The sequence below is a fragment of the Peromyscus eremicus genome, chromosome 8b, assembly GCF_949786415.1.
Source record: "Peromyscus eremicus chromosome 8b, PerEre_H2_v1, whole genome shotgun sequence".
Lineage (NCBI taxonomy): Eukaryota > Metazoa > Chordata > Mammalia > Rodentia > Cricetidae > Peromyscus > Peromyscus eremicus.
The window spans coordinates 29,237,972-29,265,546 of NC_081424.1; the positions used below are offsets into that span (position 1 = coordinate 29,237,972).

The window sequence follows — 27,575 nt, forward strand, 5'->3', positions numbered from 1 at the left end:
AATTTTGATAGCCATGAGGCTCCACTTCTTTCAGTGTGATGTTCATAATGTCACATATGGAGCAGGGGAAGGAATGAAGTACCTGCTCCATACAACGTACACATAAAATGTGTTTCAGCAGCTTCCTAGGTTTACCGGATACTGTTCATGGTCATAAAGGCAAGTCCCATCCTACAGTGACTGCCAGCACAGAGGTCGGGCTCACAGAAGCTAGCCTTCTTATAGGGCTTCATTGAGAGTCGCAGTCATTTCTCAGCTGTCTGCTGTGTGTTCTCATTTAACTGAGTCCTGGCTTCATGACACAAGACACATAGCGGCACTTCCTGTGATGCCTTTCTGTTTGTGGTTTTCTCTGCTTTTATATTCCTGAGCTCTGCTGTCATCTATTCTTTGCTGGGCAGATGGTGGTCTTGCAACCCCAGGTCTGGTGTGAACCAGACTGCTCAGGAAGCCTCTGGATTATGATTCTGGCCCCAGTTTTCACATAGGAAGCAGAGCTTGATTCCATGCCAGGGAAATACTACAATGCCCTGGAGTTGTGCTATTTTTTAAAGATTTGCTTCTAAACTTTTTGACTAAATTTATTTGTGGAGTGATGATTTCAGAATCAGAATTCAGGGGCAATATTTTGTGCTACTTTAGAAGGAATTGAGTATAGAATTTTTCTAGAGATGCCTTTTCTACAAATTAACCATGCTAGGGGTGGTTGAAGGCTCACAAGGGAATCTGAAACCCCCAAACATCTCAAAAGCTATTTATTTTGGGGGGCAAGTTTATAGTCATGATTTAGGACACTCCTAACTTGTTTGGAAAGATTTTCATTAGAAATTATTCTCATGTTACTTTGAAAGATTTCATTTCCCTTTCAACCCTGTGCGCTCAGTTGACTGAACTAGAGCTATTTGGTTGTGATACTAAAGAAAAAGAAAAAAAAACTCCTTATTTTCTCATCTATTACTTATCTTAAAGAGTTCTCAAAATTATGCATGCTAAAATACTGACAAAAAGTGGTCATTGAATCTTATTTTTCTCAAAGGAAAGGAGAAAAATAAGATTCAATGACTACTTTTGGACACGAAGCACTTTTTTTTTTTTTTTTTTTTTTTTTTTTTTTTTTTGCTTGGGAAACTCAAATTAAGGGGACATGAAAGCTGTCTTTCCAGGGCTTAGCAAGAACTCAGTTCGGTGTTATCTCCTGGAAACCTCTGAAGGGTTTGGGAACTGTGTTCATTAGTGCAGTGAGGGGTAGGTTTACCGTCTGGGAACTTCCTCTTCCATTGTTTACTTTCCGTTGAAGGCAAAGAGCTGAATTAGGAAGGTATGATGTAGTTTCAAAATTTGCCAAAGTTTAAATATCTTTTCATTCTGCAACAGTGTCTCAATATGTACTAGGTTTGCTTGAAAACAAGTAAATATACCACCTAGCCCAAGAGGTTGCAGGTATGAGCCACCATGCCCCAGAACTTTTTTTTTTTTCTGAAGGGAAAGAAATATTCAGAAAGTTGGAGAACAGAGAATCGAAATGAAAATCTGTAGATACTTCAAAGAAGATGAAGGTCGAGGAAAATAATGTGAATTTTCTAACCAAGTTTCTGGTATCTTTCTGTGGTTGGTGATATTAGGGTGTAGTGTGAGATTCTGCAGCTATAGGTAATTCAAATAGAGACAATGTTTATTTTACGTAGTCTGCAAAGAAAGACACAATAATGGAGAAACATGAAAATAGCTGGTATTATTTTATTCATAGTAGGTTAATTGGTTAAATGTTGAGTGATTCAGATCTGTGGAAAGCATTCATGAACCAAAATCAAAAAGTTTTCACCTGTCTTTGATTTTTTTTTTTTTGATTCTGCACTGTTAACACTCCATTTCTAAATCTGCTCATCACTATAGATCTTTCCTATTGTTCTCCAAATGCTTTGAACTACAGTCATCCATTTATGTCTGTAATGGCACTATTGGAGAACAAGTAGGTTGTCCATACCCTGCTAACTGTAGAAGCACACACACACACACAAAAACCCCACAAGGCATGGCTGGGTATTTCTCCAGGGTGAATAATTTTCAGAAGGCAGGCTTTAAACTGCCACAGTTTTGATTGTCTGTGATTCACACCAATATTGCACTCTGGGATGGCTGTGGTGAAAGGATTGCCTTGCTCCGTGTAGGACTCGGCCCACCTGCTCTTTTACCCGTAGCTGGTGTGAACGCCATGCTGAGCCAATGACTTCCTCACAGGAGGCAGGTCAATCTTTTGAAACCATAGATTGTTTCAAATGAGAAAGAGGCCTGTGAGGAGAGAGGAGTTGTCAAGGGCAGTGCTAAAGACAAGAAAAATGCTTGCCTGGATTTCCCCTGCAGCTAACACTGTTAAAATGATAGCAACTTAATGAAGCATGGACGACTAGATGCATTACTAAGCAGAGGGAGGGCTATGTTCATTCTGATTTGGATTCCACTTCCTCTTGTGACTAGTTTTAGTAAGGCTGGGCTAAAATTTTGAGACCTTATGGCCAACAATGACATTGGAGTTGATAATTATTCACACATGTTTCTTGGTCTCTGACTACAGTATAGTCACAGAAAATGCCGAGCTATTTATCAAAGTAATTAAGAAAATGTATTAAACATTTTCACTTTAGGAGAAAGCACTAAATTACTGCCAGTGGTAATACTGTTATGTGAAAGAGAAATATTTGTTTATTTAAATGAGCTATATTAGTAAGCGTTTTATTCTAATTGTGAAAAAAATCAAATGTACATAAAATCATAGAGAATAACATGAGTGTGGGTGTCCTCAACGCCCACCCACTTATGAGAATTAGTTCATGGTTTCTCTCATGTCACTGTTTTATTTTTATTTGTGTGTGTGTGTGTGTGTGTGTGTGTGTGTGTGTGTGTGTTGTACACACAAGAGTGTGCAGGAGTGTGTGATCTAATGAGCACATGTGGAAGCCAGAAGACACTTGGTACCATTATTTCCTTGAGACAGGGTGACTCAGTGAAGCTGTAGCTCACTGTTTCAGCAAGGCTGAATAACCAGGAAGTTACCTCCCATTTCTGGCTTTTATGTGGGTACTGGAGGTTTGAACTCAGGGCCACATGCTGGCACGGCAAGCACACTGAGCCAGTGAGCCATCTCATCATCCCTACCATCCATGTTGGTTCTAAACAAAACCATTTATTACACGTATACTACACTGAGCCGCAAGAGTATTTGGAAGCAAACTCTTGTCCATCTCTCTCTAGGTGATTGTTGCCTTTCGTATCACTGAAAGATACAATTTCTTTGGTAAATAAAAACCATGATCATGCCTAAAGGTTCCTACTTGCTTAATAGCAACAGGTATCAAGTCTCACCCAGAATCACTGTGCGAGCCTACTGTCTCTTTGTGAATGGCTAACTAGTTCCATCACAACGCATATGAGGACACACATTGCATTTGTTTGGCTAAACCTTTCAAATTGCTCTTGATCTATAAATTATTTTTCTTAAGCTTCCTTTAAATTTATTTATTTATTTATTTATTTATTTATTTATTTATTTGTTTATTCGTTTATTTATTTATTTATTTATTTATTTGAGGATTCCTAATACTTGCCCAGTGGAAGTTCTCACATTTCTCCCTTTGATAACTGTAGTATTGTTTGCGTACTACCACAGTTCCAGCTGAGTTTTCCGCTAACAGAATTTCACTCCTTCAGCTTGACTGTTTTGTGGGTGGCAGGCCGTGCCTCCAACATACTGTACAAATGTCTGGGTGTCTCCACTTTGGTGATTTCAGTGGCCATTGATGGGCATTGGTATGCACGGGGCTGTTGATTAAAGTAGACCCTTCTCACAATAAAGAGAAGCAAGCCATGGGCAGCATCAACATATCCCACTCAGCCTCTTCTCATGTGGAGGTGTATCCCTCCACTCAAGGCACTTCAATATTTCCATGTTCTTGATTATTCTGGTTTTAATGTTTTAAAAGTTAACTTTATGTTAAGCTTGCCCAGCTTTAGGAAAAAAATCTATCTAGTATTTCTAATTAAATGAGTAGAATTGCATATTATTGCATGTAATTGTATGTTAATTGTATATTAATAGAGAAAACTGGAAAGCACCTCATTTATTTGAAATAGAGGTAAAGTTTTTCTTTCTTGTAGAGTGAGGCAGAAACGTCCTTCAAGACTGTCTGTTGAAAAGTTAGCCATTTGATTTAAACTTTTTATAAAAGATCCAATTTCAACAAATAATTGCAAATTTTCTCTTCACAGGATTATCATTAATCATCCAGTTAGATTATTGTTTCTCAGGAAAATCTGAGGTGGTGAACCATTCATTTTCAAATGTATTAATTTCATGAGTGTATGTGAGCGTTCGAAAAATCTGTATTAATTGGGAGCAGAGTGTTCCCATTCCTCTTGTGACCTGGCAGAGCCACTTACCCTGAGGCAGAGAGGCACATCTGCTTACCTGCAACTTCAATCAATTCGTGCTCAGCTATGCTAACACATTTGCAGGAGGGGAAGATAAGTGGCCTACACAGTATAATTGAGTAACAATTACACATCATTTTAGTATGTGGAATTATTTGAAATGAATTTGCCTGAAGACTGAAAGCATGGGCCAGTGAACTCCTCTGAAGCCCCCTGCCATATCATTCTGGGTTTCCTGAATGAAATAAAGAGATAAATGGACACACAATTCACTCTGAATATAATGACTGTGGATGTTTTTAGGTTGATTTTTGTTTTTAACTTTACAGTCTCATTTAAAACCTTTTAAACTTGGTGTCAGACTGAAATTTGAGTTGAGCTACACCATTATCAGAGCACACATACTAATCTCTTTTTTAAAGATATGTGGTTTAATTATTTTCTGCAATAACACAGACATTTGTGTGTGGTAAGAGCCCGGTTCTATATGCCATAGGTGGGAGAAAGGTGTTGTGTTCTTCTTCCTGTACACAGCCTTGCATTGAGTTTCATCTGCTCAGCCCACCCTAGGATCCTGCATCCACCAGTGCCTCCTCTACTAGGTTCTGGACTGTGGCGATAGCCACAGGCATCATGAGTTCTTTGACTGTAACCTCTGCTTTCCATCAGCAATTTTCACGGATCTTCCAGAAAAACACCAAGTTCTCCTCATTCATTTCTCTTTGCTGTTATAGGGTTGTGTTTTGTTTCTTAATTTTTCGTTAGTGGATGTAGGTGAAACAACTGATGATCACATGAACTGTGTCCATCAACTCAAGCAAAGAAGCATAGATATCTACCTCTCTGAACCTCTTAAATTCTTCCCTAAACTTGAAAATTCATACTTTTTTTTTTTTATAATCCTTCCCTGTTTTGACATTAGGTCACTCTTACCACTTTAAAACGCAATGGACAAAAACCACAATTTGGTTCATGTACCATTTTAAAGCAAAGAATGAAAATGAGCTTTCAAAATATAGTTTTTGTAATGTGGAGACTGGGTCACAGCTGCTAGGAATGTCAAAATGCATAGCACGGACAAAAGCAGATACTAGAATATTGCAGAGATTCCTGCTGGCAATCGCTGGCTACAGTTCCCCAACTGACAACAGTGTAGGGAAGAAAGCAGGACACGAAACAGGACAGAAATGAGACGGGCACCTGCTAGTCTCATAAGCAACAAGGGAGAGTCAGAAGAGAGTGAGTTGGGTCAAGTCCCCCCTGAAGGGACCGCACTGCTACTTACAGCCGCTGGCCTTCACCGATTCATTAGTCTTTTATGAAGCGCTTACAGAAAAGACCTCGTTCCACTGTTAAGGAGTCATGTTCATTCTGTCTCTTTTTAGAAAAACAAAACACGCCGGGCAGTGGTGGCGCACGCCTTTAATCCCAGCACTCGGGAGGCAGAGCCAGGCGGATCTCTGTGAGTTCGAGGCCAGCCTGGTCTTCAAAGCGAGTTCCAGGAAAGGCACAAAGCTACACAGAGAAACCCTGTCTCGAAAAACAAACAAACAAAAAAAAAAAGAAAAACAAAACACACCACACATATTTTACTCATTTTGAGTGTGTGTGTGTGTGTGTGTGTGTGTGTGTGTGTGCTTGGTGTCTGTGTGAGAGTGTGTGTGTGTATGTGTGTGTGTGTATGTGTGTGTGCTTGGTGTCTGTGTGAGAGTGTGTATGTGGTATGTGTTTTGGGGGGTGTAGGCACATACACCTGTGTGTATGCAGAGGCCAAAAGAGGGTGTCAAAACTCTTCTTACAGCATTTGCGTGTTGCCTTGGTAGTTAGGTGAGTAATAACTGAAAACTTTGGTCCTGATGGTACAGCAGGCACTTTTTTTTTCCCACTTATGCTGTTTTTTTATTTTAAATAATTCCTTGAGATTCCATTTACAGATATATTTTTTTTTCATTTTTTTTTTTATTTTGCAATACAATTCAGTTCTACGTATCAGCCACGGATTCCTTTGTTCTCCCCCCTCCCGCCCCCCTCACCTTCCCCCAGCCCACCCCCATTCCCACCTCCTCCAGGGCAAAGCCTTCCCCGCGACTGAGATCAACCTGGTAGACTCAGTCCAGGTAGGTCCAGTCCCCTCCTCCCAGGCCGAGCCAAGCGATCCTGCATAGGCCCCAGGTTTCAAACAGCCAACTCATGCAATGAGCACAGGACCCGGTACCACTGCCTGGATGCCTCCCAAACAGATCAAGCCAATCAACTGTCTCACCCATTCAGAGGGCCTGATCCAGTTGGTGACCCCTCAGCCATTGGTTCATAGTTCATGTGTTTCCACTCGTTTGGCTATTTGTCCCTGTGCTTTGTCCAACCTTGGTCTCAACAATTCTCGCTCATATAAACCCTCCTCATTCTCGCTAATTGGACTCCCAGAGATCCACCCGGGGCCTAGCCATGGATCTCTGCATCCAGATCCCTCAGTAGTTGGATGAGGTTTCTAGCACGACAATTAGGGTGTTTGGCCATCTCATCACCAGAGTAGGTCAGTTCCGGCTGTATCTCGACCATTGACAACCAGCACTCTTAATCGCTTAGTTATCTTTCCAGCCCTCATCGTGATCCTTTTAACTATTTACCAGTGACACTCAAAATTTCTAGAATACCCAAAACACAACACATTTTGGTATCATCTAGAAATCAATCTTGAAGAAATCAATCAGCAGTGCATACATTAGAGTTGGTTCTGAATACCTCCCAAACCTCATCATTTGTAGGTGAGCTAAGATAATCAGGACCAGGGTAGCACCCAGAGTCCTCCAAGCTTCCAGGTTACTGACTTGAGGTAACCTTGCACAATATCACATTATTTTAGCCATGGCATGAAAAGGTGTTTTTCTGTAATGCCTGTTGGGTGTGTTAAAATTATCCTTGGACTGATAGATCCTTCAAAAGGACCCTTTTCTCTAATTACATGCCAAATGAAATTACATTCTAAATACTCCAATTACTAGAGAAGGAATATCTAGTTCAACACTGCATCAGATGAGGTAATTGCATGATTATCTGTTACATGTTTGAATGAGCAGCAAGAGGAATAGGAAATAGAAAGTTCCCTTTGTTACAGTAACATTCCCAGATATTTGGTGTTATTTAAAAAAATTATTTTGGATTTTTTTCCAGTCACTAAGTTTTAAAAAAATATCCTCCCACCAAATACCAAGCCTCCCCCACCAAAAAATACAACCAATCAACCAACAAATAAATCAACCAAAAACTATTTGCATACCACATGGACTATATTATGGTCATTGAAGTCTAGAGGTCTTAGTCTTTCTTATAATGGGATGTTTGCTTTCTTGCTGCATACTGTAGCAGATTGGGCCTTTATTCGTCTAGAATAAGGTATTAACACTACTGATTTTGAAGAGTCTTTATATGTAAAACACAGGAGACAGTTAATAAAAACAGCACAGACAACATTAAAGAGCTATTGTTCCAGGCATTGAAAATGTGGAGTACTTAGAAGACTCTTAGAAATTTTCACATTCACTCTCTCAAGCCCTCAAAGAATGCTTCTATTCATTGTGTTTTTCAATAATGCTATTTACAACACTTTAAGAAGTTTATTCATAATAGTACATGCCAACAAATTTAATTAATGTTGCATGGGATGCAGAAGAATCCATAGAAAACAAATGAAAGAACGCTATTGTTTTGAAATGGCGCTCTTTTGATATTTTAAAAGGCAGTGACTGCTTTCCATGGCGCTTAATACTGGCTGTTATATTGAATTATAGAATGAGGCTCTGAGATACTTTGTTCAGAAAGTTTTCATCTATTATTTCAGAGCCAACACAGACGCTCTGGAATCATAAATCTATATCACATCCCAAGAGAAGTTGGCCTGTTCCTCTATCTGCTTGCTGAGCAGCTTGCTAAACAAAGTTCCTTATCTATAACCTCAGTGTATCCTTATTTTTCTTATGTACTAACTGTGATCTCTAACATGTTCCATTATCTTTTATTTCTGTATATCTTTAAAAAAATCTTTGCACATTTTTTTTTTTCAGGAAGGAAAGTCACCAACTTGAATATATGTACAGCAGATACTCTTTTCCAAAGAGTATCCACCACATTGTGTTCATTATCTCACTGTCTCTTCCTTTGGTTTTCTTTGGAAAAAAATATTGGGAAGTGGAATGTTAAAGAATTTACTTACTTTTATTAGATCACCAAGGCTGACTAAGCAGCAGGGAAATGTATGCCTTGCTTCCTCCAAGTCATGTATGCCCTGGTGTTGACTAGGATGCAGGATCTTGCAAACAGAGATGGCCAGAGCTAAATTAAAAGCAGGAACAGGGATGCTTCAGTGATTTTGATTATTCAGCTACATGTCATAAATGCTGAATATTCCCTGTCTCAAGATAGTGTAGTAAAAATTACAGCATTTCTAAAGCTGTAAAAGCCAACCAAAGTCCTAGTTCTCTGAGTGCTCACAATTTAGCTGTTCTCTCTTCTTACTGTTTTAAGGCCTTCTAAAGTTGCTTTAGGATTACAAATAACCAAGAAGAGATTATTTCACAGCTGTACAGTAGAGGCCAGTCTCTCTTTCTATTCCTTATGAGGGATCAGTTGATATATTCCTCAATAAGAGATCCATTTGATGGATTGTTGACTGGGATTTACTTAAATGGAGATAATTCCTTAAGACCAACACCTAAAATTTCAGAAACAGCAAATATTGTGGCTAATGGAGTTCGAGCCATCCAGTTCATAGAAAGCCAGCATTAACTACAGTCCCTATACTCAGTTTGAGGTAGAAGAATTACAAATTTTGGGCTAGACAGGGCCATTTACAACAAGTGAGCCTAGGGTTACAGATTCAGCTCCATCATAGTGTGTTCTCCTAGTGTGTGAGAGGCTCTGGATCTAAGTTGCAGAACTACAAAATAGTAATAAAAATAATCGTGTTGTTGGAAAGTAAGACATTTGTGTTAATACAAGTAACATAACAGGACTGGGATGAAGAAAGAGCCCTCATGTTCCATCTCTCCTTGATTCCTCCTTAAAGCAAATGGCTTTAACATGGTATAAATAGTCTTGTCTCAAACCATAAACATTTTTAAATATTTATATTAACATACATAGATATATATGTATCTGAGATTACAGAAATGTAAACTTGGGGGCTACAGAGATTGTTTAGTGGTTAACACTCTTGTGTGCAATTGTGAAGACTGAAGTTCAAATCTCCAGCACCCATCTAAAAGGTATAAATCTAGCACTCTTAAGGCAGATACAGGGCAATCCTAGAGCAAAATGATTCACCAGATTAGTCATATTGGCAAGCTCTGGCAGTGAGAGATTATGCCACAATGAATGTGGTATAAAATCATCTAAGAAAATTCCCAACACCATTGTTGGGCCTGCATGCGCACCTGTGCATGTGCACACGGGCACACACCACACACACACACACACACACACACACACACACACACACACACACACAAATTAAACTCATAAACATTTCCCACTTAAATGGCACTCATAAGAACAGAATGGCACAACCTCTTTCTGAACAGAATAGACATCTTGGCTGTTCCATGTCTTACTCCAAAATTTAGTCTGGTGGCCTCAAGGAATAGATGGCATTTAAATGCCTGGACAACAGTGCTTACCAACAGAAGGTATTCAGAGTTTTAGCCAGCAGCTTTCCCTCAACTTTATCTAACAAGTAAATACTAGCTCTTGTAGCACGAATTCTTATTGGTCTTAATAATAAAAACTTGAGTCAGCTATCAGGGTAAATGCTGAAAGATCAGAGAAGTAAAGGAGACAGCCACTGGAGAGACTTCTTACCTCTGCTGAATCCACAGACCAAAAGGGCTGAGCTCCTGACTCTGCCCATCATATCATTTCCCGTTCCTTCCTCCCACGAGCTGGGATTAAAGACATGAGATCCCAAGTGCTGGGATTAAAGGTGTGCGTCAGCACTGCCCGGCCTCTAGTGGCTAGCTCCACACTCGGATCTCCAGGCAAGCTTTATTTGTTAGAGCACAAACAAAAATATCACCACAAGTGCTAATTTCAATCATCTGAGGGATTGTGTGTTTTTTCACTACCCATGGTATGCCCACGTTCTAGGAAGCATCTTCTAGAAAGATCTGTGACCCATATTGCCCCTTCTATATCAAGTTTTTATTTTTTAAAATTTGCTATCTGAAAGTATATCACAGGTACTATACATAAATTCATGGGGCTCTACTGGCCAATACCGTTTCTCTAGAATATTCCTTTCAGGATTCCCTCTATGACACAGCAGAGCCTTTAATCACATTGTTGGATAGACCTGTCATCTGGTTCATCCCCACTAGTGACCTCATCATCCAGTGATCTTAAAGCTGTCAAAATCCCTATATGGTATAGGATTTACTAGTCTAGAAATTATTATATTGCTTTATTGTTACTTTTTATGGATTATTATTTCCATTCTAGAGAGATGGTGTTTTTATCTAGGTTGCATCTTTATTTCTTCCTAGGATAGTATACAAAAATGACACTTCATAATATGTGAACATTATTCTTTGAGACTTTCTTATTGCACTGCAAACACACATACATTCTTACAAACATTCAGCATGCTCTCTCTCTCTCTCTCTGTGTGTGTGTGTGTGTGTGTGTGTGATCAAATTGAATACAGATTTGAAAAGGTTACTATTTCCCTGGCCTCTGTCCCCTGGGTTTGCTCTGTCAAATTATAGCAATGATGCCTCCTCCTTCTCTGATTTTTAGATTTTTTAGATATTTAATTCTCACAAAGAGAAAGCACAGAAACTCCCCCCCCCCCCCCATTTATTATGTTATAGCTTGAATCACTTGTGCACATGTCACTGGTATTTCTTTTTTTTTTTTTTTTAATTTTTATTTTGCAATACAATTAAGTTCTACATACAGGCACAGATTCCCTTGTTCTCCCCCCTCACGCCCCCCTCACCTTCCCCCCAGCCCGCCTCCCATTCCAATCTCCTCCAGGGCAAAGCCTTCCCCACAGACTGAGATCAACCTGGTGGACTCAGTCCAGGTAGGTCCAGTCCCCTCCTCCCAGGCCGAGCCAAGCGACCCTGCATAGGCCCCAGGTTTCAAACAGCCGACTCATGCAATGAGCACAGGACCCAGTGCCAGTGCCTGGATGCCTCCCAAACAGATCAGGCCAATCAACTGTCTCACCCACTCAGAGGGCCTGATCCAGTTGGTGACCCCTCAGCCATTGGTTCATATTTCATGTGTTTCCGTTTGTTTGGCTATTTGTCTCTGTGCTTTATCCGACCTTGGTCTCAACAATTCTCTCTCCTATAAACCCTCCTCATTCTCGCTAATTGGACTCCCAGAGATCCACCTGGGGCCTAGTCATGATCTCTGCATCCAGATCCCTCAGTAGTTGGATGAGGTTTCTAGCACGACAATTAGGGTGTTTGGCCATCCCATTACCAGAGTAGGTCAGTTCGGACTGTCTCTCGACCATTGCCAGCAGTCTGTTGTGGGGGTATCTTTGTGGATTTCTGTGGGCCTCTCTAGCACTTTGTTTCTTCCTATTCTCATGTGGTCTTCATTTACCATGGTCTCCTATTCCTTGTTCTCCCTCTCTGTTGTTGATCCAGCTGGAATCTCCCACTCACCCAAGCTCTCTTTCCCTCGACCCTCGCCCTTCACTACCCCCACTCCTGTCCAGGCTGTTCATGTAGATCTCATTCCATTTCTCTGTCATTGGGCGATCCCTGTGTCTTTCTTGGGGTCCTGATTTCCAGGTAGCCTCCCTGGTGATGTGAGTAGCAGTCCAGTCATCCTTGTTCCACATCTAGTATCCTGCTATGAGTGAGTACATACCATGTTTGTCTTTCTGAGTCTGGGATACCTCACTCAGGATGATTTTTTCTAGGTCCATCCATTTGTCTGCAAACCTCATGATGTCATTGTTTTTCTCTGCTGAGTAGTATTCCATTGTGTATATGTACCACATTTTGTTTATCCATTCTTCAGTTGAAGGGCATCTAGGTTGTCTCCATGTTCTGGCTATTACAAACAATGCTGATATGAACATAGCTGAACAAGTGCTCTTGTGGTGTGGTTGAGCATTCCTTGGGTATATGCCCAAGAGTGGTATAGCTGGATCTTTGGGGAGATGGATTCCCAATTTTCTAAGAAAGCGCCATATTGATTTCCAAAGTGGTTGTACAAGCTTGCATTCCCACCAGCAGTGGAGGAGAGTTCCCCTAGCTCCACATCCTCTCCAGCATAAGGTGTCTTCAGTGTTTTTGATCTTAGCCATTCTGACAGGCGTAAGGTGGTATCTCAGAGTTGTTTTGATTTGCATTTCCCTGATGATTAGGGATGTTGAGCAATTCCTTAAATGTCTTTCAGCCATTTGAGTTTCCTCTGTTGAGAATTCTCTGTTTAGTTCTATAGCCCATTTCTTAATTGGACTGTTGGGCATTTTGATGTCTAATTTCTTGAGTTCCTTATATATTCTGGATATCAGTCCTCTGTCAGATGTGGGATTGGTGAATATCTTTTCCCATTCTGTAGGCTGTCACTTTGCCTTGTTGACCGTATCCTTTGCCCTACAAAAGCTTCTCAGTTTCAAGAGGTCCCATTGATTGATTGTTTCTCTCAGTGTCTGTGCTACTGGTGTTCTATTTAGAAAGTGTTCTCCTATGCCAATGCGTTCAAGACTACTTCCTACTTTCTCTTCTAGCAGGTTCAGAGTAGCTGGGTTTATGTTGAGGTCCTTGATCCACTTGGACTTAAGTTTTGTGCACGGTGATAGATATGGATCTATTTGCAGTCTTCTACATGTTGATATCCAGTTTTGCCAGCACCATTTGTTGAAGATGCTTTCTTTTTTCCATTGTGCACTTTTGGCTTCTTTGTCAAAAATTATTTGTTCATAGGTGTGCGGATTAATGTCAGGGTCTTCAATTCGATTCCATTGGTCCACATGTCGGTTTTTATGCCAGTACCAAGCTGTTTTTATTACTGTAGCTCTATAGTAGAGCTTGAAGTCAGGGATCGTGATGCCTCCAGAGGTTGTTTTATTGTACAGGATTCTTTTGGCTATCCTGGGTTTTTTGTTTTTCCATATGAAGTTGAGTATTATTCTTTCCAGGTCTGTGAAGAATTGTGTTGGTATTTTGATGGGGATTGCATTGAATCTGTAGATTGCTTTTGGTAAGATTGCCATTTTTACTATGTTAGTTCTGCCTATCCATGAGCATGGGAGATCTTTCCATTTTCTGACATCTTCAATTTCTTTTTTCAGGGACTTAAAGTTCTTGTCATATAGGTCCTTCACTTGCTTGGTTAGTGTTACCCCAAGGTATTTTATGTCATTTGTGGCTATAGTAAAGGGTGATGTATCTCTGATTTCCTTCTCCGCTTTTTTGTCCATTGTATATAGGAGGGCTACTGATTTTTTTGAGTTGATCTTGTATCCTGCTATGTTGCTGAAGGTGTTTATAAGTTATATCAGTTCCTTGGTGGAATCTTTGGGGTTGCTCAAGTATACTATCATGTCACCTGCAAATAGGGAAAGCTTGACTTCTTCCTTTCCAATTTGTATCCCCTTAATCTCCTTATGTTGTCTTATTGCTCTGGCTAGAACTTCAAGTACTATATTGAATAAGTATGGGGAGAGCGGACAGCCTTGCCTCGTTCCTGATTTTAGTGGAATTGCTTTGAGTTTCTCTCCATTTAATTTGATGTTGGCTGTTGGCTTGCTGTAAATTGCCTTTATTATGTTTAGGTATGTTCCCTGTATTCCTGATCGCTCCAAGACATCACTGGTATTTCTAATCCATATTTTCTATGTGGGCATTCAAAGGAAGCCACATTTATTGGGTATCTACTGCCAGGTGCTTTTCCAGGTACCCTTTGTACATTATTCCATTTAATATAGTTATCTCTTTGGGATGTGCTTATTCTCAATCTTAATTCATAGAACATTAAACTAGAGGCAGGAAAAAATAATCTTTCTAGGTTTGCACAGAGCTGGACCCACAATTTGAGCACAGGAATGTGCCCCTGAAGTGCGTTGTTGTTTTAATGCCACACACAAGGTCTACATTTTTGAGGATTAAGTGGATTTAAATAAGAATGTTTCATTTTTAGCCCATATTTTCTTGCCTCTAATATGAGGTGAGAATATTGGTATGCAGGAAGTGTTTTGCATGACGATGCTATAAGAGAACTTGAAAAACTAAGTGAAACAATACAAATGAGTTGTTAGAGAACTTGAGTCTAGTCTTAACCTATGGCCTTCCAAGTCATGGTTGTCAAAAAGAAACAGCTTGTCTCAGCAAGAAAGTATGAAATATGAGTATGCAATACTAAAATCATTATTGCAGGACACAATTGATTTATAAAGCAAAATCTGAGATGAACTCTTAGATAGTGGCTGCCTTTCTCTTTGGCACAACTAAGAGAGAGCACTTTGGCGCTCAAAGCTATGCTGTCGTCCCTCATCTTTAGGTGTTCCAGATTGCCTACGTGATCGTGAAAGCAGCCAACTCCCCTCGGCCTGGAAACTGGATTTTGGAACGTTCCCTGGATGATGTGGAGTACAAACCCTGGCAGTATCATGCAGTGACAGACACGGAGTGCCTGACCCTCTACAATATCTATCCCCGCACTGGACCACCATCCTATGCCAAAGATGATGAGGTCATCTGCACTTCGTTTTATTCCAAGATCCACCCTTTAGAAAATGGAGAGGTAAGATGGAGAAGCTGCATTGAAGCACACTGAATATGGTACAATAAGCCCCATCAGAGAGACATGAGCATAACAGTAATTAATGTTTGGAAGGTTTTAAATGGAATTTAGCCCAAGTAGATTTAAATTTGTTATTAAATCAAGAAGAAAACCCAAGGTGATTAGAATATTAACCACCTTAATGTGTCTCCTCTCTCCAATAAAGATCAGAGATGAGGAAATGGGTTTGAGCTGGGAAGCTGGAGATTAATTTTACAACTGAGGAGATTTTCCTGATGATGACAATTGCTAGTGACTAGAGAAAGACTGAGACCCGAAGAAAGCTCCAGAGTGTGCATACACAGTCTGAGGATAGTGACAAAGGAGAGGGATGATAAAAAGCAAACAAGCAAACCAAAATGAAACCATATAAAAATAAATCATGTCACGTTTTGTATGCATTTCTGCTGTCACCATGGAGGGCCACAGTGTGATATTATCCCTTTGGTGAAGTCTTCCTGAAAGTTTATGTCCAGGTGCTTAAGTTCTCAATTACTATGTAAGCACACATAATTCAAGAGTGTTTGACTGCCCTGTAGTGTGGTTTTGTTTTTCTTTTCTTCCTTTGTCCTGGAGATAATATTCTAGTTTTCATTCATTAGTTTTAATCCATGGATCCAGGCTATGACTTCCATGATGTTAGCTGTGTGTTCTTGGTCCAGTTGCTTAAATTCTCTGTGCCTCAGTTCCACCTCTCATAAATAAGGAACACAAGAGATAGTTAAATTGTTTTGCTGGTAAGCATGATCAAATGAATTGTTGTACTTAAAACTACCTATGAGCTTATATCTTGAAACATCCATCGCAAGATGAAAATATCATTGAGTAGCTAATGCATTTAATGCACCAACCTACTAGGCATCACATCTTTTTGTAACCTATCTTATGTAGGTCTTTTGTAACCCTATCTTACATACGCTCAGAACACTTTCAGCAGCCTGGTGTGAACAAAAATACCTAACACAAAGCCCATTTTACAACCCAGGGTTGAGTCGCTCATGCAACTTGATGACACTCTATTGAAGGTAAAATCGGTGTGGCTGTATGAGAGCAGGAGACCCAGATGAGTGATTTGTAGACATGAAATGGAAAAGCACAATGCCCAACAACCCAGCACACTGCAGAACACTCACTGAGGGCACACTGTATCTTGGTGTGATATGCAGTGGATGGAGAACTGTAGCTAAGGCTGTTGGACTTCACGAGAAGGAATTGTCCTGCATACAACTAGGCTGGGAAAAGATCCAGAAGGAAATTATATTTAGGTTGAATGCATATTTCAGCATCACAAGTTCAAAACAGAAACATTCCTATGTGGGATACAGTCCGTAGCCCTGTCTGATATGCTCTCCCCAGTCCAGTATCAGAGGATCACATCATCTTCTATAAACACTTCCAGAAAAGCCACATTCCCATTCTATTATCCCCATCATAGTCAATCTAGATTGCCTCTAAATAACTTCTGGAGAAGAAGTTCAGGTTTTGACGTGTCTTCCAGACTCCTTTTTGGCAATTTAATTCTACAAATTCAAAAACAGTACCCTTATCATATCTCAAATTGCATGCTCAAAAAACAATATTTGTGAAGGAAAAACCCATTCCAAATGGTGCACCCAGCAAAGATCTCAATCTGAGAAATGACAAGGAGTCAAATGCACCAAGTCAAACAGCTATTCAACCTTTGTGCCCAGAGACAGCTAATTCAAGGACAGTTTGTTTAAAAGAGAAAGAAGAGGGACATACAGAGAATATATATGTGTGTGTGTGTGTGTGTGTGTGTGTGTGTGTGTGTGTGCGCGCGTGCGCGTGCTGAATTTTACTGTTTTTTTTTCTCTTCCAGTTTTTACCTAAGGCTAATCATTATCTAATATTGTAAGCTCTTCTTTACCATTTAAGAAATGCTCCAATTCAGAAGTTGGTTGAGCAACATAAAGTGTACTTAGGTAGCTATGTAATATACAATTATGTGAGTAACTCCTTCTTAGGCATTATGGATGGTTTTCTGACATTTGGATTGATTCAACCTGCCAACAAGAACAAACATACTTGTTTGCTTGTTTGTTTTCTTTCATTTCTAGTTATTTGGTGGTGGTTTATAGAGACCTTGCCACTTAAATATATAATACACTTTGAATGTATCCCTCACTATCTCACTATCTCTGGCTATTAACCTTATATTTTCCTCAATTGTTTCCTTCAATTAGACAACTCTATTTTCATGACATACATCTTATGTATAATGGGATTTATCTCTGAAATCTAGGATCCACAGATCATATTGATTTGTTTCTTCAGTGGTCTATAGTCTTTTAAGATAAGACAACACCCACTGAAAAGTTAAAGGACTCCTTCTTCCCTAAAAGGACAAAGGAAGGGACAGCTTCTCTGTCCTCTTCCTAAGGTCCTAAGGACAAACCAAAGGACAATTCCATCAAAGTTTACCCTGGAGAACCAATGAGTTTATTGGACTTGAAGACCGTGGGTGAGAGCTTCTTGCAGAATCATGGGAGGAGACTCCATAGCAGCCACACTGGCAAGTTTCACTCACCATGCAGGATGATTTTCCTGTAGCTACATAGACCAAACCCCCTTTCAGTTAACATCCCCCATTCTATATACTCTATCATAGCATATCCTGAGGACCCCAAGGCCACATACAGTTATTACAGAATTGCAAAGAACTGGCTATGAGGAACATCCAGAATCTCAAGTGAGGGTCTACTGGCCCTCCTTACTCCCTCCTTCAAGGAGAATGGCAGGAGTCAAGAAGCCAAGGGTGACAGTGACTTGTAAACAGGCACAGCTGATCTAATGAAGGTGGAAACTATTTTGTTGGAAAGAGCAGCCGTCCACACCACCACTCACTGATGAGGACTAAGAACAGGTAATCGAGATTTTCCCATGATGTGTTTCCTCAAGTCTCTTTGTTTCTTATAGGGACAAAGTTGAAGTAAGGAACAGAGATATTCCAATACTCTCAATAGAATGATAGAATTTAAGAATAAGACTTAAATACAAGCTTCTCCTAGACCTTTTCCTCATTTTATGGAGTTCACTTTGTGGAATATGCTATTTTCTAAAAAAAAAAAAAATAGATTAAGAGAAGGCAGACATGATTCTGTGAGTATTTCCATATACAATTCCTCTTTAGTCCTTTCCTGTACAGTTCCAATTCAAAACAAATTAGCACATATTTGTCACTTTGTGCCTTACACTTGTGTCTCTCACTTGGGCAGTCTATAACCTTTCTGCATTTTTCCTTTTGTATATTTACAAAATATTTCAGTATGATGTCTTGTTACTGTATTAAATTCTGTCCAGAGCTAGGTAAAAACTATTGAAACTGTTTATAGAATTCTAATTTTGTTTACAATATTTTTAATTCCTAGAATGTCTCTGGTTCAATTCCAAGTAGAAGTTTAAAGTTTCTAGTTTTCCATTGGAATTTCATATTTATTAAACATTAAATTTAGGGAGCTGGAGAGATAGATCAGTGGTTAAGAGAACATACTGTTCTTGAAGAGGAGCTGAGTTCAATTTCAAGCACCTGGATCAGGCTCACAGCTGTGTGTATCTCCAGCCTCAGGGAAACTGATACCATCTGGCTTCTATTCAGACCCACACTGACATGGACAAAAATACATAATATTTAAAAATAAATATAGTATTAATTTAATAATATAATTTGTGTTCAACCTATAAATATTGTGTCTTTATTTCCCAGAATACAAAGTTATATTTATTTGAAAATTTTGTCTGCTAAGTCAATGGCCTTTATGGATGTGTTTTGTTGCCCAATTACTGGATGGTTTTTTTTTTTTTATGTTGTCTACATTCACATATACTTCATTAGTTTGCATAAAAAAATGCATTTGAAAAATGTTTGTGGAAATAATTGAAGGACTGGGATATGTTCTTCCTGGGAGGGTTTTCTGATGCTTCTGCCTACCTCACATAGCAATCTGGATCCTCTTTAAACAATTTACGGATTTAAATTCCTGGGACTCTCAGATGAGTAAAGCCTTGGCAAAATCTGGTGACAGCTGCTTTAATTCCTGTTACACTCATTCCTGGGCATCCTGTCTTTGGAGTCCAAGCCAGTATACATGGAATTTCCTAAGTCCTGAGCCCTTCAAGTTTCAGAATCCAACTTTTGCTCTCTGAAGCAGGGTTGTCAAAGCATTTCTTAGTCTTCTCAGCTGTGTCTTCAGGACAGGAATATGCCCACAGGACTAGACTTCTCACAGTGCACCAGCACCTCTCTAGACATTATTTTTCATCTTCTTGGTAGCTCTCAAATAGCTTTAAACAGATGTTCTTGTGTGTTTTATGTCACTTGGTTGGTGTTTGCCATTTGAAATGTTTGTCTTGGTTATTTGACTTACTAGAAAGAAAATCAGAGTCATACATGCATTTTTAAATTTTGGAATTGTGTTACATTTACATAATTAAAAGATGCACAGAATCATGACATAGTTTTATGGGATGGTCTGTATGTCAAGTGTGTTGCTGATTGGTCAGTAAATAAATCACTGATTGGCCATTGGCTAGGCAGGAAGTATAGGTGGGACAAGGAGAAGAATTCTGGGAAGTGGAAGGCTGAGGGAGAGACAATGCCAGCCGCCACCATGACAAGCCGCATGTGAAGATGCCGGTAAGCCACAAGCCATGTGGCAAGGTATAGATTAATAAAAATGGATTAATTTAAGCTGTAAGAACAGTTAGCAAGAAGCCTGCCACGGCCATACAGTTTGTAAGCAATGTAAGTCTCTGTGTTTACTTGGTCGGGTCTGAGTGGCTGGGGGACTGGCAGGTGAAAGAGATTTGTCCTGACTGTGGGCCAGGCAGGAAAACTCTAGCTACAGTTTTACACTGATGCTACTATAGATAATGTCTTTTTTTTTAGATAATGTCTTATGCAATGCATTTGTCAAAGCAAAATAGTCAACCTTCATTTGTACAGCATTATGAGTCAAAGTACTGACTTTATTCAGGTATTGTTAATATTTCCATTAATGTCTGTTTTTCTCTTCTAGAATCCAATTCAGGAGACAACAATGAATCTAGAATTGTGTCTCCTTCATAACCTCTGATCTGAAATAGTTCTTAGAGATATTTTAAGACCTGTTGAAAAGATATTTTCGTAGACTATTATTCAGTTTGGACCTGCCTGATGTCTTATAATTAAATTGACCTTCTAGTTTTAGGGGAGAAATAACATGGAAGAAACAGCTGTCTCTTGTGTCTCATATTTAATTTCATGTACATTTTCTTTTTATTCATTCATAAGATTGTGCTTTTAGATAACTTTTCACTTGGAGTAACAGTATCTAAATATTCACCACTATCTGAAATACACGATTTTGACTAAGCATGGTATGATCATTTTCATTCAGACCTTCATAATTTCCTTTAAGTATAAAATGAAGTCATAAATAAGAAAAAAAGAGATTATGTTAAAGTTCATCAATGAAAGAAAACATGATGAAATAAGCACATCTTAATTATAATATATTATAATATACACCAATATAACACTTTTTTTTAGGTTTAAGGATAGAATATAAATAGAACAACATCTTCTTATGACCAACGCCCAATCCAATGATGTATGTTTATTATGTCATTACTTGTTTGAAAACATTTGGAGACATTACAAACCCTCAAGACCTTCTAAAATATCATTTCAGGAAGATAATACACCATTGTCAGGTTAAAAGATAACTAGGTTAACTCACCACTGATCTAAGGAAGGCCAGACCTTGAGTCTGGCCTCTGTGCGCAGAGTTTGGTACTAGTTCTGGTCAAGTCATCATTGCGGACTTCTAGCTTTTCTCTGATCTCTTTGGTCTTGGCTGCATCATGCCTGCTTGTTTATTTGGACTTTGTTGCTCCAGCACCCGACTTATTACCTACCCTGGTTTTTCTCAGTACACTCTACGTGGTTTTTAAGACATCAAAAAATGTTTACCATGTAGCTTTACTGTGAGGGAACTTCAAGGTTGCACTGAGTTCCCAAGATAACAAGGTTCAACTACTACCAAGAAAGAGATTAACTCTGTATGCTGGGCTTGAATCCCAAGGGAGCAGAGAAGCTCACTGTGAGCTGTGATAATGCTGGTACATTAAGTATTAGGGCCTGGCATAGGAGGGAGATGGAGGACCACGGGGGATAACCCATGTGTTGTTATCCAGGTTGAAAACCGTGGGAGGCATTGAGAAAAAGCCTTTAGAGTTTAATTTTAGAAAAGCAATTTTGTATCATCAGTGCTGAGAGGACTCAGCAGGCGTTTGCTTTCCTCTGGTCAGAAAGAATGATCTGGAATTTAGTAATATGCGTTGCAGGGTATGAAGCAGCAGACCCCAGGGAGTCTCCATTAGTCTGTGAGTCCAGCCACAGGAGAAAGCTCTAATGGGCACCCATATGCAGACATGCCTCCCCGCTGTGATGCAGAGAGTCAATCTGCTATCCTACAAAGAGGGCTCCATCTGTGGAAAGCAGTTGCTCCAGAAGCTACTGAGAACTGTCCACATGGACTGCCACTTGGAGACACCACTGAGAAGTTGTAAATCTCATAAACCACTTCCCAAAGACTTTTTATTTTTCTTGGCGTGGGGTTGGAGGAATGAGAGACTCTCACATTTAGAACATATGACAGGGACATGGGAAGATGTTTTAAACATGTGATCCTGGTGCCTGATTCTGAAGTCTCTATTGGCTTGCTGTTCAGACAATTCCAGCTTCCTCAGTTCCCAGAGAAGAACAGAGTGACCGGTCACTTAAGGACTTAGGGAAAGAATGTTGGTAATTTGTAACTGAAGAAAGACAATAGCATATTGTTCTCAGGAAATCTAATAGGATTTACTGAACAGAGAGAGTCTCTGGGTTGTTTAGAGCTAAGTAAATAAATAACCTGAACTATACTGGGTTATTGACGGTTGAGGAGGTAGAGGAGAGAGGAATTACGTAAACAATGTTGAGGCTCATGGTCTTGTATGGATGTCAATGCTTTAGAGATCCTAAAGTCAAATTTATAACCAATGTTTTTTGGTTATATGAGATGTTGCATGTCTTGTGGCTGGGATTGTTTACTACTTTTAATTTATTTGGATAGTAACTGAATATTCATGGTTTCCATGGTGATTTTGCCTCAACTTCCTCATACTCAGACCTTTAAGTTACTTACAAGTGATTTTCGTTCCTTATTGCTACAAGCCTTCCCACCCCAGAGGAGTGCAACTCAATGGGACTTAGATTCCCTTTGAGTTTGCTTTTGAAACGTGGCAATCTCACATAAAAATCCCTGGAGGCAACATCATTAATTCTTGAGGACACTTCTTTTGGAAAACCATATGTATAGCTTTGATATTATTTTGATTCTTATGTGACAGAATTTTATATAGTAAGACAGGATATTTCCCCTTCTCTTTTCATCACCTGATATTATGCAGATCCTTAGAGTTGAAAATTAGTAGAGAAAGAGGACACAAATCCAGCACGTTAAAAAATGTTTCCAAGACTCTCCTTTGAAGTAATACTGTCATGCATATAGTATGATTCCATGTGTGAGCATCTATGGAAATGAGGAATTATCCCTTCTAAATGAACCTTGGAATTGTTCCCTCAGGAAGAAACAGCGGGACATTACCAATTCCTAGCTGTTAAAAACAGAGATGAAAGTAAATAATTATTTGGAGTTTCCATATATCTTTCCTTAAACATAATTGTCACAGTGACCAACACTGGGCTACTCAACAGAATATAACATGAAATTGCCACCTTGCCCTGAAGATTATGGAACCCTCTAAGAAACAAGGTTTCATCTTCAGCCGTAATACCCAAAGCACTTGAAATAATTTGTTTATAAAGTATTATACACATAAATATTATAAATAATTCATTTAAGGTATTTTTATTTATTGTGCTTCATAATACACCTTCCTAATAAAGATAAAATTAGGGAGGCTGTGTTCTTCCTTTGTCTTTGTTAGTCCATAGGCTTTTCCTTAACGTGCACACATTAAAAATAGTGTGCATAGACAAGAATTAATACTTTTTAAATTCATATAGTATCTTCAAAAATAACAAATGCTTTTTAAATTCATATAGTATCTTCAAAAATAACAAATGCTTTTTAAATTTATATAGTATCTTTGCAAATAAAGGTGATACTGACTGACAAGAGTGGAATCTTGAGGAGCTAACAATCCAAGAGAGCAGTTATGGGGTTGAATGTATCAGCACCTACCAAAAGGAAATGGTGAAGTAGGAACCTGTTAACAGCCTGTGAGAAAATAAAAGACTGTGGGAGCTGGCACAGTTGTACTGCACGTTCTCACTTGATATGGCTGATGTAACTCTGCCAGTAAGTAACAATGGAACTTGCAGAGACAAGTTAACTAACAATACATGTCTAGCCTATTCTCATGACTAGAGTGAAGGTCTTAATAGTTTGTAGCCATGCTTCTATATAACCTGTGGAACATGACGGATGTTCCATGGTTAGTATAGCCCATCCCTCATCTTAGAAAGACTGTGCTGGATGGAGAGCATGGAGCATACAGAAGCAGGACCATGTAGTACTGTTTTGTGGAATGATTGTGGACAGTCCAGGACTGCAAAACCATACCAAAGAAATAAGTAAAGCAAACAACCTTATCTGCATAGAGAATGAACTGTGAGGAAGAAGAGAAGATGGCCCTAAGTACTGATGTGAGGTTAGCACAAAGCCAAGAAGATAATAATTCCTCTAGTGATTACAGCATATGACTTTTTATGACAGATGTTACCTTAAGGGTTTATAAATGTAAACTCATATAAAGCAATCTCATGCATTGTGCTTATATGCAAGAGGGCCGGGATCATCTCAATACTCCCAGTAGATGTGTAAGACACAAATAGTACTGAACCCCTATGCATGTTATGTTTTTTATTATAGGCATATGCCTATAATAAAGTGTAATGTATGAATAGACAAGGTAAGAGCAACAACATTAAGCAATGAAATAGTTCAATTCTAACAGCATGCTGTGTTAGAATCATCAACACCATGACTCTTGTGTCATCTTGGGTCGTTATTTATTTACAGTAAGGACACATTTAATAGAAGCTCAGTGGACACAACCGCACTGATGTTGAAAGAGATGTTTCCTTAGTGACTAATGGACAGGAGCACAGTGTGATACCAGGATGGAGCAAGGTAGTGTGAAGTCTTATCATGCCAGTAATAACTAACATCAATACACAATTTGAAACTCATGAATTGCTTCTGAGATTTTTGATGTAAAGTTTTTGGACTACTGTTTCAGTTACCTGTGGAAAGCAAAAATATGATGGGTAAATGAATTATCTTACTTTATAACTGAGAAGAAAGTGGTTTAGAGAAGGCTAACTTTTCCAGGGATCATAGCAACCACATGGTCTTCAGATCTGATTTGAATCGGATACTATGTTCTTGGAGAACTAGAAATTTTCCTGAGTGTGGAGTTCTCTGGAATATCTTCTGGGAGTCCCAACTCCCTGACAGTTCCTTTCTTTGTATGTGACCACATACAGGTCTGGCTTTCAGCTGCTGTGCCTTTGTGCTTCTAAGCTTTCATTCATCTTGTAACATTTAAAATCCATTTTGAATGGCTGGGCAAACAGGCCTCTGATGGAACGGCAGGTCACACAGGGTTTGATGAGTCTCATCTGTTCTATTTAACGTGCCAAGGAAGTCTGAAAGACTTCCAGTTACAATGTGAATCCCAAGAAACAAATGAAGAAAGTTAGTAGATGAACTAGTCTGTCTTTGTCATCAGTAATATTAGCAGTAGCCCTCTCTGCGAATTTGCGTTGTAGGTTTTAAAGTACTTTGTCATACGTTTTTCTATTGAGCCTCATCAAAGCATTGGAGACACTTGAAGCTCATATTTTAGTATTCCCCTTTTAGAGATAGAGGTGAAGGAATGTGTTTGAGGTCATGAAGCGACTAATGTTTGACATTAATATCCGGTCGACATCTTCCGATGGTGAATTCCATAAACAAAACCCTTAGGTCCAATCAGCCATTTCTAAGTGTGTGTTTTCATTGGTTCCAAGGGCTTGGGTAGCATGGTGTGGATAATTAAGTGCCAGCCAACCGTCTCTGTTGGGGAAACCTGAAGGTGTGTCCATGTCCATTAATCAGTCTCACACAGGAAAGATAATGTAGTATTATCTTTATCGCCGAAGTATACTTGAAAATACAACAAAGGAACTTGAAGCTATTAAAATGAGCTCTGCTCCATAGGGGAACTGTTTCAACACTCAAGCTGTTATCAAAAGTCCTTGAGACAAATAACTCAGGAGCAGAATGGTCATGATTACACTTTATAAGCAAGCATCGCAAGATACCAGGAGCTACTCCACCGGGCCCCCTGCTGAGAGCTGAACAGTGTAGAAAAACCTGCCGCAGCTCCTTCTGGCCTGAGGACGTGTATCATTTTGCACCATACCAGCCTAACTGCAACCAAATATTTTCACTGGAAATGTCTGAACTCGTAACTTTGCTGAATTCTGCTACCTGGGGAGTACACAGAGTTTGCATTCCCCTGGTGGGAAGCCAAGTCCCGGGAGTTGGCTTGTGAAGGAGAAACAACAAACCAGGCAAGACAGCAACTTAGGGCATCACGTTTTCCTCCTGCAAACTCGCTCTTAAGCTGCATTCAGCAGGAATTACTTATTTTTCTAGTCTACTGATAAGTACCTTCTGCACCCAGCCCCACTGTTAGGTTCAGCCATGAGAAATTGCCAATACTCGGCTATTTTTTTAGTCAACAAAATGCAGTTTCAAATGGTTTAAACTAATGTTTGCAAAAGCCCGAAGAGAAATACTTCTAGAAATTGAAACTATCCTAAATGTAGCCTTAGTCGTAGACAATGTTTTCACTAACATCACCGAATGGATATCAAACTCTCTGCTGAAACAATAATTTGTAATAATCTATGACGGATATTTTTATGAAGGCCTTTTCGTGACTGAATTAGTGATATGGTAATAATAAGCTCAAGAAAGTCATATCGAATGTGTTTTTAATTTCATGGGGGGAAGAGGAGGACAACAAATGACATTTTCATAGGACTAATCAGCTTCGTTTAGATGCTGTGGGGAGCTTGGGGATGCTGACAGAATACTGGATACAAATAATGAGTTTGGGCTTGCGTTTTGCTTCATAGACTGTAAAGTGTGAATCTGCATATCTATACTTCCAGAGGCATATTGAGGTTCTCTTTATGTGCAATACGATCATGCACATAGACATTCACTATATGAGGATTGACAGCTGTCATCTTTGAATCAACATTTCATCTATTTTTAAACCTGATATCCCCTTAGAGCGACAATCCACTGTTCCCAAGACATATTACCTTATTGTAAGATTATTGGTGAAAGCTCTCAGAGATTATGTCAAGAAAAGGATCTTTGCTTCTTGGGAAAGAAAAATCATAGCAGTGGTTTAATTTTTGCCGTCTTTCTTATCACCATATTATTTCTACGGATGAAAAGCCTTGTGCTTTTTATTCTTACAATTTGTTATGTTGTACTCTGTTATCTCATAACAAGATAAAGTTTCATGTTGAATTAGCTGTGGGAGAGCAGCTTACAGTTTTTTATCACTTCTAAGCAAATGTTTTACTCAAGAGATAGGACACCAAAAAATGTGGCTTGAATACAGCTTCAGTTCATCCAACAAACGGCTTGCCATTGTAAAAAAACAATCATGAGTTTATATAGTGTGAGTAGGAGTTGATCCTTTATTTTTCCATTTAGCAAATACCGAGAAGCATCTGCAGGACAAGACCTGTCTTGGGTACAGAGATTAAAGTGTGTTATATTTAGAGGCTTATTATAAGACATTAAATGCACCAGAGAAAATATGCCAGAGTTTGGGAAACAGTGGTAAAAACATTTCAGGTACTGAAAAGACATAAGGGAGAAATAAAGGGAGAGAGGGAAGGAGGGAGGAAGGGAAAGGGGAATGAATGAATGAATGAATGAATGAATGAATGAATGAATATGAATGGCAGCAACCTGTTTGGGAAACTGCACGGCTGAGTGGTGTGAGGTGGGCTGTGTGTTTTAGGAGCTGCTTTGATTCATAATGATTATTTCAGCTGCTGAATCACTGGACAAACTGAGTGAGGATGCTCTCTGTACTGAGCTGTAAAACAATCTGAGAGTGATAAAATTCCAGTTTGAAACGTACACATAGAGGAAAGAAATAATAGGGGGAAAAATCCACCTACTTTGCTGAAATATAAACAGATTTGAGGGTGGAATTCTTTCCTCATGCAATGGTCCTAGTTGAGTCATTGCTGAAATAGAAGT

General features: G+C 39.2%; 1 protein-coding gene across 1 annotated transcript in view; it reads left to right on the plus strand.

The window, feature by feature from the left end:
* The window catches only part of Lama2 (laminin subunit alpha 2), a 581,125-nt gene that overhangs the window by 170,246 nt on the left and 383,304 nt on the right, over positions 1–27,575 (plus strand). The window contains exon 4 of the mRNA XM_059272617.1: positions 14,944–15,186. Within this exon, the coding sequence (XP_059128600.1) occupies positions 14,944–15,186 (243 nt within the window). The remainder of the gene's footprint in view (positions 1–14,943; positions 15,187–27,575) is intronic.